The 13,331-nt window shown below is 56.4% G+C and overlaps 1 protein-coding gene across 1 annotated transcript; it reads right to left on the bottom strand.

The window, feature by feature from the left end:
- Positions 1-3,173: 3,173 nt before the first annotated feature.
- Positions 3,174-10,523, bottom strand: Nudt14 (nudix hydrolase 14). Its single transcript, XM_027416662.2, has 6 exons — positions 10,390-10,523; positions 9,865-10,068; positions 7,183-7,226; positions 6,655-6,719; positions 6,222-6,459; positions 3,174-3,492 (listed from the first exon to the last, which is right to left on the bottom strand). Exons 2-6 carry the CDS (start codon positions 9,943-9,945, stop codon positions 3,252-3,254), a joined length of 669 nt encoding a protein of 222 aa, XP_027272463.1. The 5' UTR covers positions 9,946-10,068; positions 10,390-10,523; the 3' UTR covers positions 3,174-3,251.
- Between the last annotated feature and the right edge of the window lie 2,808 nt (positions 10,524-13,331).

Genomic DNA, 13,331 nt, shown 5'->3' with positions numbered 1-13,331 from the left:
TTTCCAAGATCTCCCGTAGAAGCAGCAGGCCTGAAAGTGTGGCCCAGCATCTCTCATGCTTGGCGTGCTCCAGACTGCATACTCAGAATGCTCCCACCCCAACCTGAGCCCAGGCAGGTAGGCTAACTGGGAGGCAAGATACAAGCCAGGCCTGGCTACACACAGAGACCCCCACCAAATAATGGATTTGGAGCATGTTAAAGTCTTCCTGGTGTTTGTATCCTTCAAGAGACATTTCCCTTTGCAGACTCAGTCTCATCTTCCTTCTGGCCTGGAGACAGGGAGGCCAAAGAGGACAGAAGAGCCTTAACTTCCAACTTGCCTATGTTTGCCATCTCCCTGAGGCACCCAGCCAAGCTGTGAACTAGACAGCCACAGCCCTGGCCTGCCAGCCGGGACCTGGGGTAAAGGTGGATAATGGCTTAGACATATATATTGTAGACCAGTAAACTGTAAGAGTCTAAAACTAGGTGCCTGCACACACCCCGCTGAGATTCAGAGGGCGGGGCTTCAAGGTGAGGAGAAGAAACGATATACTAAGGTTCTGGGCCTTGTGAGGACAGAAGACCCAAACCAAGGTGGGCGGTGACACTGCCGTCTTCCAGCAGCTTGTGGGAGGACAGTAAGCTGAAAACGGGCTTCCATGTGGCTGCCTGACTCAGCCCACTCCCACCCCACCCCATCCCCCTTCTCAGAGCTGCAGATGCAGTGGCCCAGGGAAGGGTGTTTTGTCGGGCCAGGACACACAACACACCTTGTAGGTACACAGGCGCCAAAGGGGTCTGTCCGACAGTATGCCTTGGAAATCGGGGAAATGTGGACCTACCCCTCCTGTCTATCCGGGCCCTTTGTGAGTGAGACCTGGGTCCCCTCGGGGTGAATATTAGGGCAGTGTATTCAATACCTGAGTGATCCGTGCCATGACCAAGTGTCATCACCACGGTGGTGATGACCTCCTCCTCCTCCTCCTGTCTTCTGGGGGACACAGCCTTACCTGGTGGTGACCAGGAGATGCTGAGGCGTGAAAGGTGGTTACTTGCACTGAGAGGGACCCTCCCCTGGAAACCCCCTCCCTACATCGATTTGTTCAGCCCTCAGGCAGAATTGCCAGGAGCAGATGGACTTGCATGTGGAGAACTGTTATCTCAGCCACCCTTCAAACCTTATGCTTGCCTTCATGCTGCTTCCAGTCTAAAACTTGGGGGCTCCCAAACCCTGACCTGAACTTTTGGGGTTCAGCTGTGCTGCCTGTTCAGGAAGGCCTTCATCGCCCCCTGGACATGGTACCCTTTGGTCTCCTGCCTGATGGCTTTCTCCAAGATCCCTAGCACTAGGGGTCCAGGCATGTTCTGAATGGGTACTTAGCCTGAGGTGGACAGGCACAGAGGGACCTCAGAACCAGGCTGAAGGATGAGGCAGCCCAGGATTTGGATAGAGCTGGCTGGGCTCAGGAGTGAGCTATGCTTCCGCTCATGTCCTGGGATGCTAAATATAGCGGCCAGGGAGGGGAGTTTCCGGTTACAGCCCCCCCACCCCAAGCCGGGAAATCGATGCCAGCTCCATTAGGCCCAGCAATGGTGCCTGCTGACCTGCCTGCCAGGCTGCAGATTAGAGAGAGGGACTGGACTTTACCCAAGCCCAGGTGCCCTGACTCCTAACCCATCCTTCAGGCGGCCAGAGCCCTCCCCCACTCTGCCTGTCAGACAGCGAACACCCAAGGGCAATCCTGAGGGTCACAGGATTCCAATGGTGGGCATCAGGCAGCTGCAGAATGGCAGGGCAGGGCAGAGATGGCAGTGGCAGTATATACTCCTGTCCTGGGACCATGAGGGTGAAGCTGGATCAATATGCACCCCAGGATTCAGCTCCTGGACACACACCTAAGGACCCCCCCCCAAAACAAAAAGCTGTGCTAACTTGTCTGACCGGGCCCCACCTACAAATTGCTACAAACATTTGCATACAGGTGGTGCTATTTGAGAAGTCCACATGTCACAGCCTCCTCAGGGTGGTGCCTCAATGTCACACCCATCTGGGACAGGGGGAGGGCGTGAAGCCAGTGCCCCCCTCCCCATCCTCCAGGGCAGGGCAGGGGCTGTAAGAGGACAGAAGGCCCCCTAACCACCTCACCTTCCCTGTCTCAATTACGATTTCAAGGCTTCGGCTCCTGGTCTTGTACAAGGGGATGCTGGGACACAGAGAGCCAGGACATGCTCACAAAGAGTGGAGCTCACCTGAGCTCCACTGTACTGAGTTACGGGGGAAGGGGACATCCCACCAGGACACCTCATCAGTGGGCCATGACCTTGGCTGACCACCATCCCCCTGCCCCCTGACATGCAGGATGTCATGTCAGATGCTGACTGGAGGGTTTGAAGCTCTGGGGGACGGGCACAGCTGGGCTTCCACCCTGGAGTCCGACCTGACCACAAGACATACCAACTTACTGACACCTTTCCCTGAGGGGCCCTAAGCGTGTACCTGCAGCCCAGGCAGCTGGCTAGGTGGGACAGCATGCCCTTTTGTCCATGCTAGGCACTCTGGGGACCTGGAGGATGGCTCTGAGCTATGTGCATACCTCTTATGTAGCCCCAGCCTCAGGTCAGAGAGCAAGGCCAGCAGCACTGTGAGCTGTCACACTCCTGAGGCAGTTCAGTACAAGGACCAGGTTGCCCCCACCAAAAACGACTGCCCTAGATGCTCATCATAGCCTAGTCTTCAGACATTGCTTGTGTCCTGCAGGCCAAGGGAGACGACCGCCACTGTGGCCCATGAGTCATGGAGAGGGCACTGGAGAAGCCAGATACGAAGTATCCCTGGCACTTGAGTTCCTGGGTGGTAGCAGTGTGGTTCTAGCCCAACCCCAGGCATGGCAGGGACCCTGCATCTGCCCAGATCAGGGAGTACACACTGTCTGGAATTGGCAGTACGCTCAGTGTCTACTCCTGCATATACAGCTCATGCTGTGCGCAGTGTTCCAAGACTGAACATTTAACCTGGGCCCCTCCTGAGCTGTCTACTCCACCTGACAGCATCCCAGACAGCCATCTGCCTCCCGTGCATCCACTTACAGAGTCTGAGGAGGAACAGAAGGGTTTGTATGGAGACCTTGCTACCCCTGAAGACACTGTTCCTCACCCCAGGTCACAGTGCTCAAAGCCAGTGGCCAACACTGAAAACTATAAAACCTTTATTGAGTGTGCGGGTCAGGAGGCTGAGTGGATGGGACAGGGCTGTGTAGCCCCAGGGTCTCACTGGAGATTTAGGTGGGGAGCCACCTGGCTAAAGAACCAAGAGATAGCAAAGATGACACCGAGAGTCTTGGGGATATTCGGATTATCCGCAAAGGCCTGGGCATCATCCAAGTTCAGATGTATGACCTCTATGAGCTCTCCCTCCTCAGCCAGGCCTCCACCAGGCCCACCTCGCTGGGCATCTGTCACCTCCGCGTAGAACATGGTCTGCTTGGAGCCAGTCAGTCCTACTCCAGACCTGTCGAGTAGAACAGGAAATGCTGACGCACCACGGTGACCCTACAGTCACCCTGCTTCCATGCTTCTTTCTCTGGCTTTCTGATGGGCAGAGCTCTGAGTGGCTTCACCCTTCCCAAATACCACGCCTGATGGGTACATCCATGTGATGTCTGCCCCTAGAGTGGAGGAACCTGATGAATGTTGGGCATGCCTTCTGTCTCTGGCCTGCCATGTGGCAGAGGTGGGGGGGTCTGACGCCAATTAGGTAAGGGACATAGAGAGCACTAAAGTGATCTTTTTTTTCCTTTTTTTTGGTTTTTCCAGACAGGGTTTCTCTCTGAAACAGTCCTGGCTGTCCTGGAACTCGCTCTGTAGACCAGGCCGGCCTCAAACTCACGGAGATCTGCCTGTCTCTGCCTCCCAAGTGCTGGGATTAAAGTGTGCCACCATTGCCCGGCTCGCTGAAGTGATTTTTAAGGTGAATTTAATGATTGGGCTAGAGAGATGGCTCAGCCACCAAAGGCTAGGCCCGCCAGCAAACTGTCAAGATGAATGACAACTGACATTTAGGGAAAAACACAACTGTCAGAGGCCTCTACGTATACCATGGACCCAGGACCCTACTCGGCTACCTGACTGAATCCCTCCCAAGGGAGAGAGATACCTGGGTAGGCCTGGCCTAATCAGATGAACTCACAAGACAGATACAAGCTCAAAATCTGAGAAGTCCGATACTCCCTGCTAACAGAGCAAGCTGCTGCACTGTAAGGAGACACATGGCAGGGACCTGCAGGCATCACTGGAGTCTAAGAACGGTTCCTGGTCAACAGCTAGTCAGGAAATGGCCTCTAACCAATAGCCACGAGGAGCTGGTCTGCTGCCTTTGCACCTGGACCGATTACAGATGTGGCTGGCAGCCATGAATGTGGCCTTTGAGACCCTGAGTGGAAGACTGAGGACCCTGGATGTGGACTGGGTATGCAGAAGCCACGAGGCCATAAGCAAATAGTACCAGAATAGATACTGTGATAGGCCCTTAGAACCTCCTCAGGCCCCTGCCCATTGCTCCTCCTGGGCACCCAACGAGGGCTTCTGCTAAGACCCAAGCCAGCCTGGCCCACATCGGGGGAGCCATGGTGTGGTAGTGGGAATCACAGGGTCTTTATATAAAGGACAGATTCCAGAGTTGGGGGATCTCGCAGCAGGACACATCATGGAGGCAGCAGAACTGGGAAATACTCTCAGCCTCCCAAACCCCAAAAGGAGGACCCCACCTCCATCCAAGACAGACATGCCCAGCTACTTCTTTACCCCCACCTGATGGCCCATCTTCCTGGCAGTCATGCCCTGCACCTGTGACTGGAATCACCCAGTCTGTGCAGCCTCCAGCCTCCGGTTCCCTAGCTTATAAGGGAGACAGCTTCCAGCCTGTGGACTGGTCATGCTAGAGGCTGCCTCCAGCCTCTGCAGGCTCTAATCTCATTCACACAGCAAGGCAACAAGAGGGAAGCCCCTTCCTTGGCTACCTTCCCTGGGCCTAGTCATGTATGACTATCAAGGGAGTGCACTGGCTTATGTCTGGTCTTGGACAGGGAGCCATTAAGTGGGTAAGGCTCTGGTCTGTTCAGTCCCAGGAAGGCCCAGAGGGACAGGTGCTCTGACCTTCACTTAGCCGTACCCTCAGTCAAGCTTCCTCACGGCCACACCCTCCCCTTCAGAGTATGAGTCTGAGTAGGGTGACCACTGTCCAGACTCTCACTGGCTCCCCCATACCTTCAGTCAGGACACAGCCCAGAGACCTTGCATGTGAAATCTCTCGGAGACAAGGTTCCCGTCTTCAACCACCAGCCAGGACCCCTCACCCACCAGGCTAACTTCCTTCCTGCCTTCCATCCCTGTCTGCTCCACACACTGGCCAAACTCCTACGAAGGTCAGGCTCCTTAGATTCCCCTAAAGGCTGCCACGTTGGAAACTGACGGATCTAGGCATCACTGGCTGTCCACACGGAGGGCGCAGAAAAGGGCACAGAGCAGCCCTTCGGAGGCAAATGGTCAACACTGGATCCAACATGCTCCCACCACAGCTAGGCGCTACAGGGTGACGTCCCATGAGACGGAGGCAGGAGGCTGTGTGGAGCGTGCCAGCAGAGAGGTGGCAGGGACTCTGGTCCTTCGTGGTTCAAGGTGGGCTCAACCTCATGGGGTGGCAGGCACCCTAAGACCCTCTTTCTACCCTAAGACCTCAGGGGTCAAGGGTCACACACCACCCTGAGGCAAGGGGTGGCTTCCCATTTGAGGAAGGTAGCCCTGCCTGAGGGAGGCATGTGTGGCTGGCACCTGGACTTCAGTAGGGGTAGTCCCTCCGCCTTCCCCTCCCCAGGACTTGCCCTTCCCTCTCATTCCTGAGCCACCACCGGCTGAGAACAGAGCTGTGACTCACCCCACCCCCAGCGCCCGCCCGGTGCTTAATCCCACAGGAAGTAGAGCATCTGTCGGCAGCAGCTGCCACCCAGAGCCCAACCCCACATGGCTGGGACTGCAGGGCAGGGGCACAGGGTTGAGCATACTCCAGAACCAGCCCCAAAGCACCAGGTCTCGCGCAGCCTAGTTGCTGAGGCACGGTCCGTCAACCTTCTCCCAGTCCTGTGCTGTTCACCTTCAAGGACAGGGTTCTCACCCACTCCCTGACAGCCCGTCTTATCCCGCAGACCACACCTGGTAGCAGCCCGCCCTGCCAAGCCTCCTTACATGTATGTGGCAACCTGGCGCAGATCAGCGGGGTCCAGGTGATAGCCACACTCTTCCCAAGCCTCCTTGCAGGCCACTTCTTCCAGTGAGAGCCCAGGCTGGTCCACGATGCCCGCACAGAGTTCCACCATCACTCCCACGGAGCCGGGCAGTGCTGGCTTAAGCTCTTGGGGCTGGTCCCGGTCCACAGCTGCCAGTGACCCTGGGAAGAGGCGTTCCATCTCGCCTGCATATACAGCTGGTTGGGGGGGGGGGGAAGCATGGCCACATGACGGTCACCTCAGAGTAATCTACTCTGGGCCAGGCACATCTTTCTGGACCTTAGTCTCCCCCAAAGCCACCAATGCATGAGCACTGAGAAGCTCAGGACCAAGGGCCTGAAAGCACCCTGCTATTCCCCCTTCCCAACCCCTGCCCACCCAGCTGGTCTCACCTGGCCGGAACTGCTTCACTAACACCAGGCTTCTTCGAGAAGAGTTGAACATGAGAACAGTCACACTGCATGGGGGAATGGAACTCAGTAAAAGGGCAGGCTCCCCTCTCCCCAGAGCCCCAGTTCCCCTTCCTCTCTTTCCCTGACAGCCCAGGAAAGGTGGAACCCTGCTCAGATGCGACACACAGTCAGTCCATTGCTCAGACAGGAAGGCCACACAGTCAGGCCAATTCACAGACTAGGGGAAGGGGGAGACAGCTGGGGCAGGGGCAGGGGAAGGGGCAGCTGGGAAAAGTAGAGGCCCCTGCTGGCCAGTCTCCCAACGGTCACACCCCTCAAAACCACACTTCCCATGCTCTGGATCCTCAGGAGTAAGATCAACAGATCTCTTCAGCCCTAGGAGGGGCAGCCTGCCACCAGGCCTCAGGGACATGAGAACCAGAGACTAGGTTGAGGTGGAAAGTATCTGAAAACACCAAGGAGAGCAGAAATGGGGGTTTCCCTAGTGGCCGGGCCAGCCCCTCTCACCTGTCATGTGTCTTCATGAAGTCCCAGGACTTCTGGACACCATCCTGAAACAGTCAGGGTAGCAATCAGGAAGGGTGAGCAGCTGCCAGGACACATGGAGCTACATGGCCCAGACAGACTGACTGTAGCAGCTCCCAGCAGGCAGGCCTGCTGCTGGCCTGTACCCATCAGGAATGGGAACTCGCAGGCAGCAGGTGGGGGTGGACGAGGTTTCCCCAGAGGTCAGGACAGCCTAGTGTTCTGGGAAGGGTAAGGTAGAAAATCTGGGCAAAGGGCAGGAAAGGCATTTCAGGAGCAAAAAGTTCTACAGAGACCTATGCTGCCACCAAGCGTGGGGAGGAACTAGGAGGGTACAGGAAGGGCAGGTGTGACACCCTTAGGCAGGGCAGGGAGGATCCCAGGTGGGCAGAGTGGAAGTCAGGTGCTCACTGCCAAAGCTCCCTTGGGCCACCGGGCAGTTTACACTGCAGCTGTAGGTTTGGTGATATCAGATAGACGGTGAATACTTGCCCTGCCCTGCTTCAAGCTTAGGCTCTCTCCCATAGTCCTGCTGATCCTGTTTGTGGGACACGCAGCACTCCCTAGATCCACGCATCACTCGGGAATAGATAAGGCGGTCCCTGCAGCATAGGGCAGCCGGAACGGATGTCAACGGTGCTCAGTATGCAAGGTTAGGAAGGGCCCACCATTCATTCCGCCATCAAGATGCCACTTGGTAAGACAGGCTATCCACCCCTAACCCTTCCTGCTTAGTCCACTTTTGGGTCATTCAATGAGCCCTGGCGAGCCCCACCACGGGTGCTGGAGCTCCATCCAAGCTGCAAAATAGACAGGGGCCTGGGCCCCACAGCAGTGTGTGCCAGGGACACACAGAGGGAGGACATTGAGGAGCAGCCACATAGGGCTTCCTTGTGTTGGCCTACAGGTGGAAAAGGGCCCTGCTCTCGATGGCAGGAGAGCCTCACAGGTGAAGGTCTCAGAACAGAAAGATTGACCTGAGCCTGCAGGCAGAGATACCCTAGGAGGGTGGCAGCAACCTGGTTTCCAGGGGGAGAAGAGAGTCAATGTCCTGGGCAGGTCAGGCTGCCCAGGAGGCCGTTGAAGCGCCACCCCCCGAGGCGAGCCCAGGCCTGCCTGACATCCAGCCACCCAGGCAGGCTCCAAAGAAGGCTACCCGCCCAGACTGCAGTGAGCCTGCCTTGCCTACCCCCGCAGCTTCCCTTTGAGTAACTATCACCCTATGTGACTCCAAAGGACCCTCCCAACTCAAGGTCAAACATTTCTTTAGAGCCAGAGAAGCTGATGTTGGCTCTGGGAAGGGAGAGGCAGGCCTAGAATGTACCGGTGGACATATGTATGCTACACAGGGCCACTGGGCCCCTGCTTCTGGTCTGACTGTCTACCAGACCTCTTTTGGCCAGGAGTGGCAGTCAGTTAAAGGCTGGCATTCCCTACCCAGTTCACAGCCCAGCCTCAGTATCCCCTCGGATCCTGAGGAAATGCTGCCAGGCCCCGCAGCCATAAAGTACGGCTGCTGCCTGATCAGCGGGGCTCTGGTTACCAACACCATCAGCGGAAATGCTCTGGTGTGCTGCCAGCCAAGCTGCAAAACCACCCCACAGCACTTCCCAGGAAGTGAGGGAAGACTGTTGTCACGGTGGTTAGCAAAACTAGTCTGGACCACCCTGCTCCCACCAACTGCCCACCAGAGAGCCCCAGGTCCTGGATAGGAAGAGCCACAAGGCCCATCCCAGGTCACCAGCCAGTGAAAGGGAAAAGGAAAGTGACACCCCCCCCCCCCGTGTCCCTCAACTGAGCCCAACTGCTCCCCCAATCCTGTACTGCCCTTGGCTGCACCCTGGGAGAGGAGTTCTGTGTCCTGGTGTGTGGGTATAGGGGGGGAGGGGGGACACCTGTGCACAGCAAACCCATGAGGGACAAGGGGACTTCCAGGTTGGAGGCCACGACACCGATGAGAGGGATGGGTGTAACAGGGAGGGTGGGGGTGCTGGGTGGTTTGACCTGGGTTGAAACGATCCGGTCAGGAAAGCGGTGTGCACCTGACAGCCTAGAGAATGGGAATGGGTGATGTGTGAAAAGCAAAGGCCTGCGAGACGGGGGGAGGAGGAGAGGGGCCACCCTGCTGGAAGACCACAGGGCGAGCCAAGAGAGAGGCGGCGGCAGTTAAGTCCAACAAATGTTTTCTGTGAGCTTACTACGTGCCCCACGGTACCAAGTGAGGTAGCTATCAATGGCCCTGTCAAGCCACCTAGGAGCTGGGAAAGGCTGAGCTGGGGAGGCTTCTTGGAGGCAGAAGCTTGAAGGAGAAGTGTCTCCCACCTCAGGGTGGGCTTCTTCCCCCCAAGTTCTTCCCGCCCTGATAGCCAAGGTAATCAATAGGTCCAGCTGCATAAAACTATCGATGCGCGGTCAGAAATGGAGGGCCGGTCGGTCAATCTGCCTTGGAGGGAAGAGCGATTATCCTCGAATGTCCTTCCTGGGCCATTCCCGGTTGACCGAGTCTGAAAGGCGGTCAGGACAGGGCGAGCCGGGGGCGGAGCTTGTGCTCAGATCAAGACCCCCATTGGGGCGGAGGCATGAGCTGGGGGGCGGAGCCGAGCGCGGGGGTGGGGGGAGGGGGTTGGAGGGTGAGCCCGGAGAGGCGAGCATGGGGCGGATCACCTGGCGGTAGTGCAGCGTGAGAGGCCGCAGGTAGGGCGAGCGGGAACAGAGGCCCACGGTCACCCCCTCGATGCGCTCCATGGGTGGCGCAGGGGGAGAGTCTTCCGCAGACCGGAGCTGTCGGGCACGTCTACGCAACTTCTGGGCATGCCCAGTTCGTGCGGAGGGCGGGCCGGAGGGCGGGCCGCAGAACCCAGGTAGCACCTGCAGAGTCCAATCGCGCAAGGGAGGCGCTGTCAGGCTGGCCTCCAAGCCAAGGGTGCAAAGGGGGCGAGAACTGGGTTGGGTGGAGGAGGAGTGCGTGAAGCCTCCTACGGTAATCCAAGGGGAGCACCGGGTAAGTGAGCCTGCCTGCCTGTCCCTGGTTAGTAACCACCCCACCCACTCCCCAAGTCTGGGGAACCAGGGCAGTCACTGGAGTGTACAGACGGGGAGAGGAGGAAAACTTCTCTCAGAGAAAGTCAGGAGAGAAAAGACTGGGGAAGGAAGGCCAGAGAAAGAGCCCCAGCCCAGGTAGAGGCTGACCTGGCCTGGCCTGTTGGAGAGAAAGTGCGGCTTGTTGTCTCTGGCTGTTTCTCTTCACAGCGGCTATGTTGTTCCTCACCACAGTGCACACATTAACCCAGCCAGACAGGGCTTCAGACCAACTCCATCACAATGTCAGCCAAAGTCCCAGGCCACTCTAGATCTGGGGGGGGGACACACACAATATGGGGCACATGATTGACAGGAGCCATTCTCAAAGACTAGCCCCCTCGCACACACACACCTCTTAAAGCACTGCACTTCCCAGCTTTAGCCAGCATCCTGGAGGTCAGAGTGACCACCACCCAGGAGCCCCTCTAGAAGCCCACCCAAGCCAAAGAAAGACTCCTCGGTTGCCTTCCTCCTTGCAGACTGTTCCTCCCGAGGGTGTGTGTAGACAACAGGGATCGGTCACATAGCTCTCACTGGTATCACCAGCAGTTCAGGCAAAAGTGGAGGTTAGAGGGCCCAGTGTCACTGGCTGGGGGCTGATGTACTCACCCTGGCCACCTGGGCCTGCTTAGCAGGAATAGGTAGACCCCACAATTCCACAGAGCCTTCTTTCCATCCTGGTGGGGACAATTGCCTTTTCCTGTTAGTATATAAACTGACGTGGCTAGAGTTTCTGAGGTCCCTGGGTCACTGCAAAGGGCAACCTGTGTGGAGGAGCAAGAAACGTGTCTGTCCAAGGGGTTTTGGCCAGAACCCAGAGTGGTACTGACAGATGGGGGGTCATAGTCTCCATGGGAGCAGCGCAGGAGCCTGGATGGAGAGGGATTTGTCAATAGGGGGGACATGGGAAGACACCATGCCACCTGTGTCCCAAGACTAGAGAGGCCGTCTCTATGTTTGTCAAGCCACTTCCCAGAGTTCCAGAGATCCCACTGAGTGTGTCCAGACAATGCAGACAGCACAAGATACAAGATCACAAGCCGGTAGATGTCCTTACATCTGCTAGCTTTCAGCAAAACAGGCTTCTACAAGGTCATTTCAGGATGCTGGGGTTCAACACAATGCCCCTGGCTGGGGTTCAGGTGTCTCCAGACTTGTCCCTTCCAATCCTAGAAAGGCCCACACTCTAATATATAGTATATCCCTACCTTCAAAACGAACATGGTTGGCTTCTGCCCTCTGACCCTTTCTGCCCCTGCTCTCTGAACTCTGACCCTCATGTCCCCCACTTCTCAGGACACATGATCACATCTGGGGCCCCTGATAACTAGGGCCACTCTCACCTCAGGGTCTTCAAGCAGCCACACTTACAAAATTCTCTTTGCCACTTTAGGCCCCATGTGAACTCAAACCAGGCACACAGTAGGACAGGTCCTACAGGGAGCTGTCAGACACAGATGGTCTGCCCAGTGCTGGCTCAAGGATGGGAGACGTTCTTGGACGATATCTATCAGCTGGACATGTCTAGGTGGGTGCCGGGTTCTGCCAGCGCTCTGCTCTGTGTTTTTCTAGTGGGTTGATGGTGGCCTGTAGGTCTGGAAACTTAAGGATACCATATAATATGAGGATCCTAAGAGACAGAGTAGCTGGAAGGACTATGTCAAGTCTGGGAGACCAGGTAACCCTGGAACACAGAGGCCTCTCATTTCTGGTAACCTAACAGAGCTGAGGCCCTGCCCCTGTCTTCCTGTGTGTCAGCTGTGGCAGAGCAGACAGATCTGGGAGAAATAGTCACCCTCAGCTCTCCCCATGTCACCCCCATTCCAAGCAGAAGCCACACCCAGCACCCCTTGTTGGAATGGGCTTATTACACATAGAAGAGTGACTGTGACTGGGTACAGAATCCTAGCTGGGATCAGCTTCCTCTAGCACTGTCAGGTTGCTTTGCTGTCTGATTAGCTCCAGGGGCTACTTCTGCCCACTGAGGTGGCCTCACTCCTGCCTGCCTCCCTTGTGCTGGACAAGGGCCTGGGTACTGTGTTAGCCAGACCTTCCAAGCACCTGTGTATTTGCTTGGGGCGGCTGGGATAGAGTTGCCAAGGAGCTGGGGATACAGGCCAATGTCAAAGTGACTTCTAGGATAGAGAGAGGCAAAGCAGGGCTGGCCCCGGCTGGGTGGGGATAAGGCTGCTGAAGTGCTCTACATGTCTGTCTTTTTCTGCATTTAAATTTTTTTCCAAAACAGATCACAAACGCACACCCCACTTCTCAGTGTTTCTGAGGGTCTTACCGTGCAGCCCGACCTCACCTGGAACTCCTGACCGCAGCCTCTCAGGTGCTGAGATTACAGTTATGAGCCACCACACTGGACTCAGAACAGATAAAGGTGTTTACTGTTCGATGGTGCAAGCCTGATGACCTGAGTTCAATCTCTGAGCCCACATAAAAGTAGGCGAGAACCGACTCTAGGATGGTTGTCCTGTGTGGGACACCACCATCCTGCGGCCACCGTCATTCGCACTTCAAGTATGAATTCTGATGTCCCTCACAGTTGTTGGGTGTCTTTCTCTACCACTGTCTACCTCATTTATGCTGCCTCCCTCCCCAAGAGCTGAGACTGCAGAAATGCACCCTGGTTTAGTTCAGGTGCTGGGATCTGAATTCAGGTCCTCACACTAGTGTAGCAAGTGCTTTGCCCACTGAGCCATCTCTTCAGCCCCTCAGAACAGATTTCAAGAGGAATAGGTCCCTTACTACCAGCTGTGGCCTCAGTCATCCTGAGCATGTCTTGGGCATGCATACATAGTCTGCGCCAGATGCTCTGGAGACTTGCAGCAGGCTTCTGGGGAGTTAAGAGTGATGATGGACGTAGAATCAGGATATTGCCCAGGTTTTCTGGCCCAAACAGCTGGGAGGAGGCCAGTCGAGCAAAAGCAGGTTGTGGTGTTTTGCTGTGGGGTGGAGACTGGGCTTTGGCCTCCTCTTCTGACTGTGAGGCATCTCAGGGGACATGGGTGTCTACAGCAAAAGAATGAAGTTGGAGCCTTGCC

The sequence above is a fragment of the Cricetulus griseus genome, chromosome 5 (genome assembly GCF_003668045.3).
Source record: "Cricetulus griseus strain 17A/GY chromosome 5, alternate assembly CriGri-PICRH-1.0, whole genome shotgun sequence".
Classification (NCBI taxonomy): Eukaryota; Metazoa; Chordata; class Mammalia; order Rodentia; family Cricetidae; genus Cricetulus; species Cricetulus griseus.
This window is presented reverse-complemented; position numbering and strand designations above follow the sequence as displayed.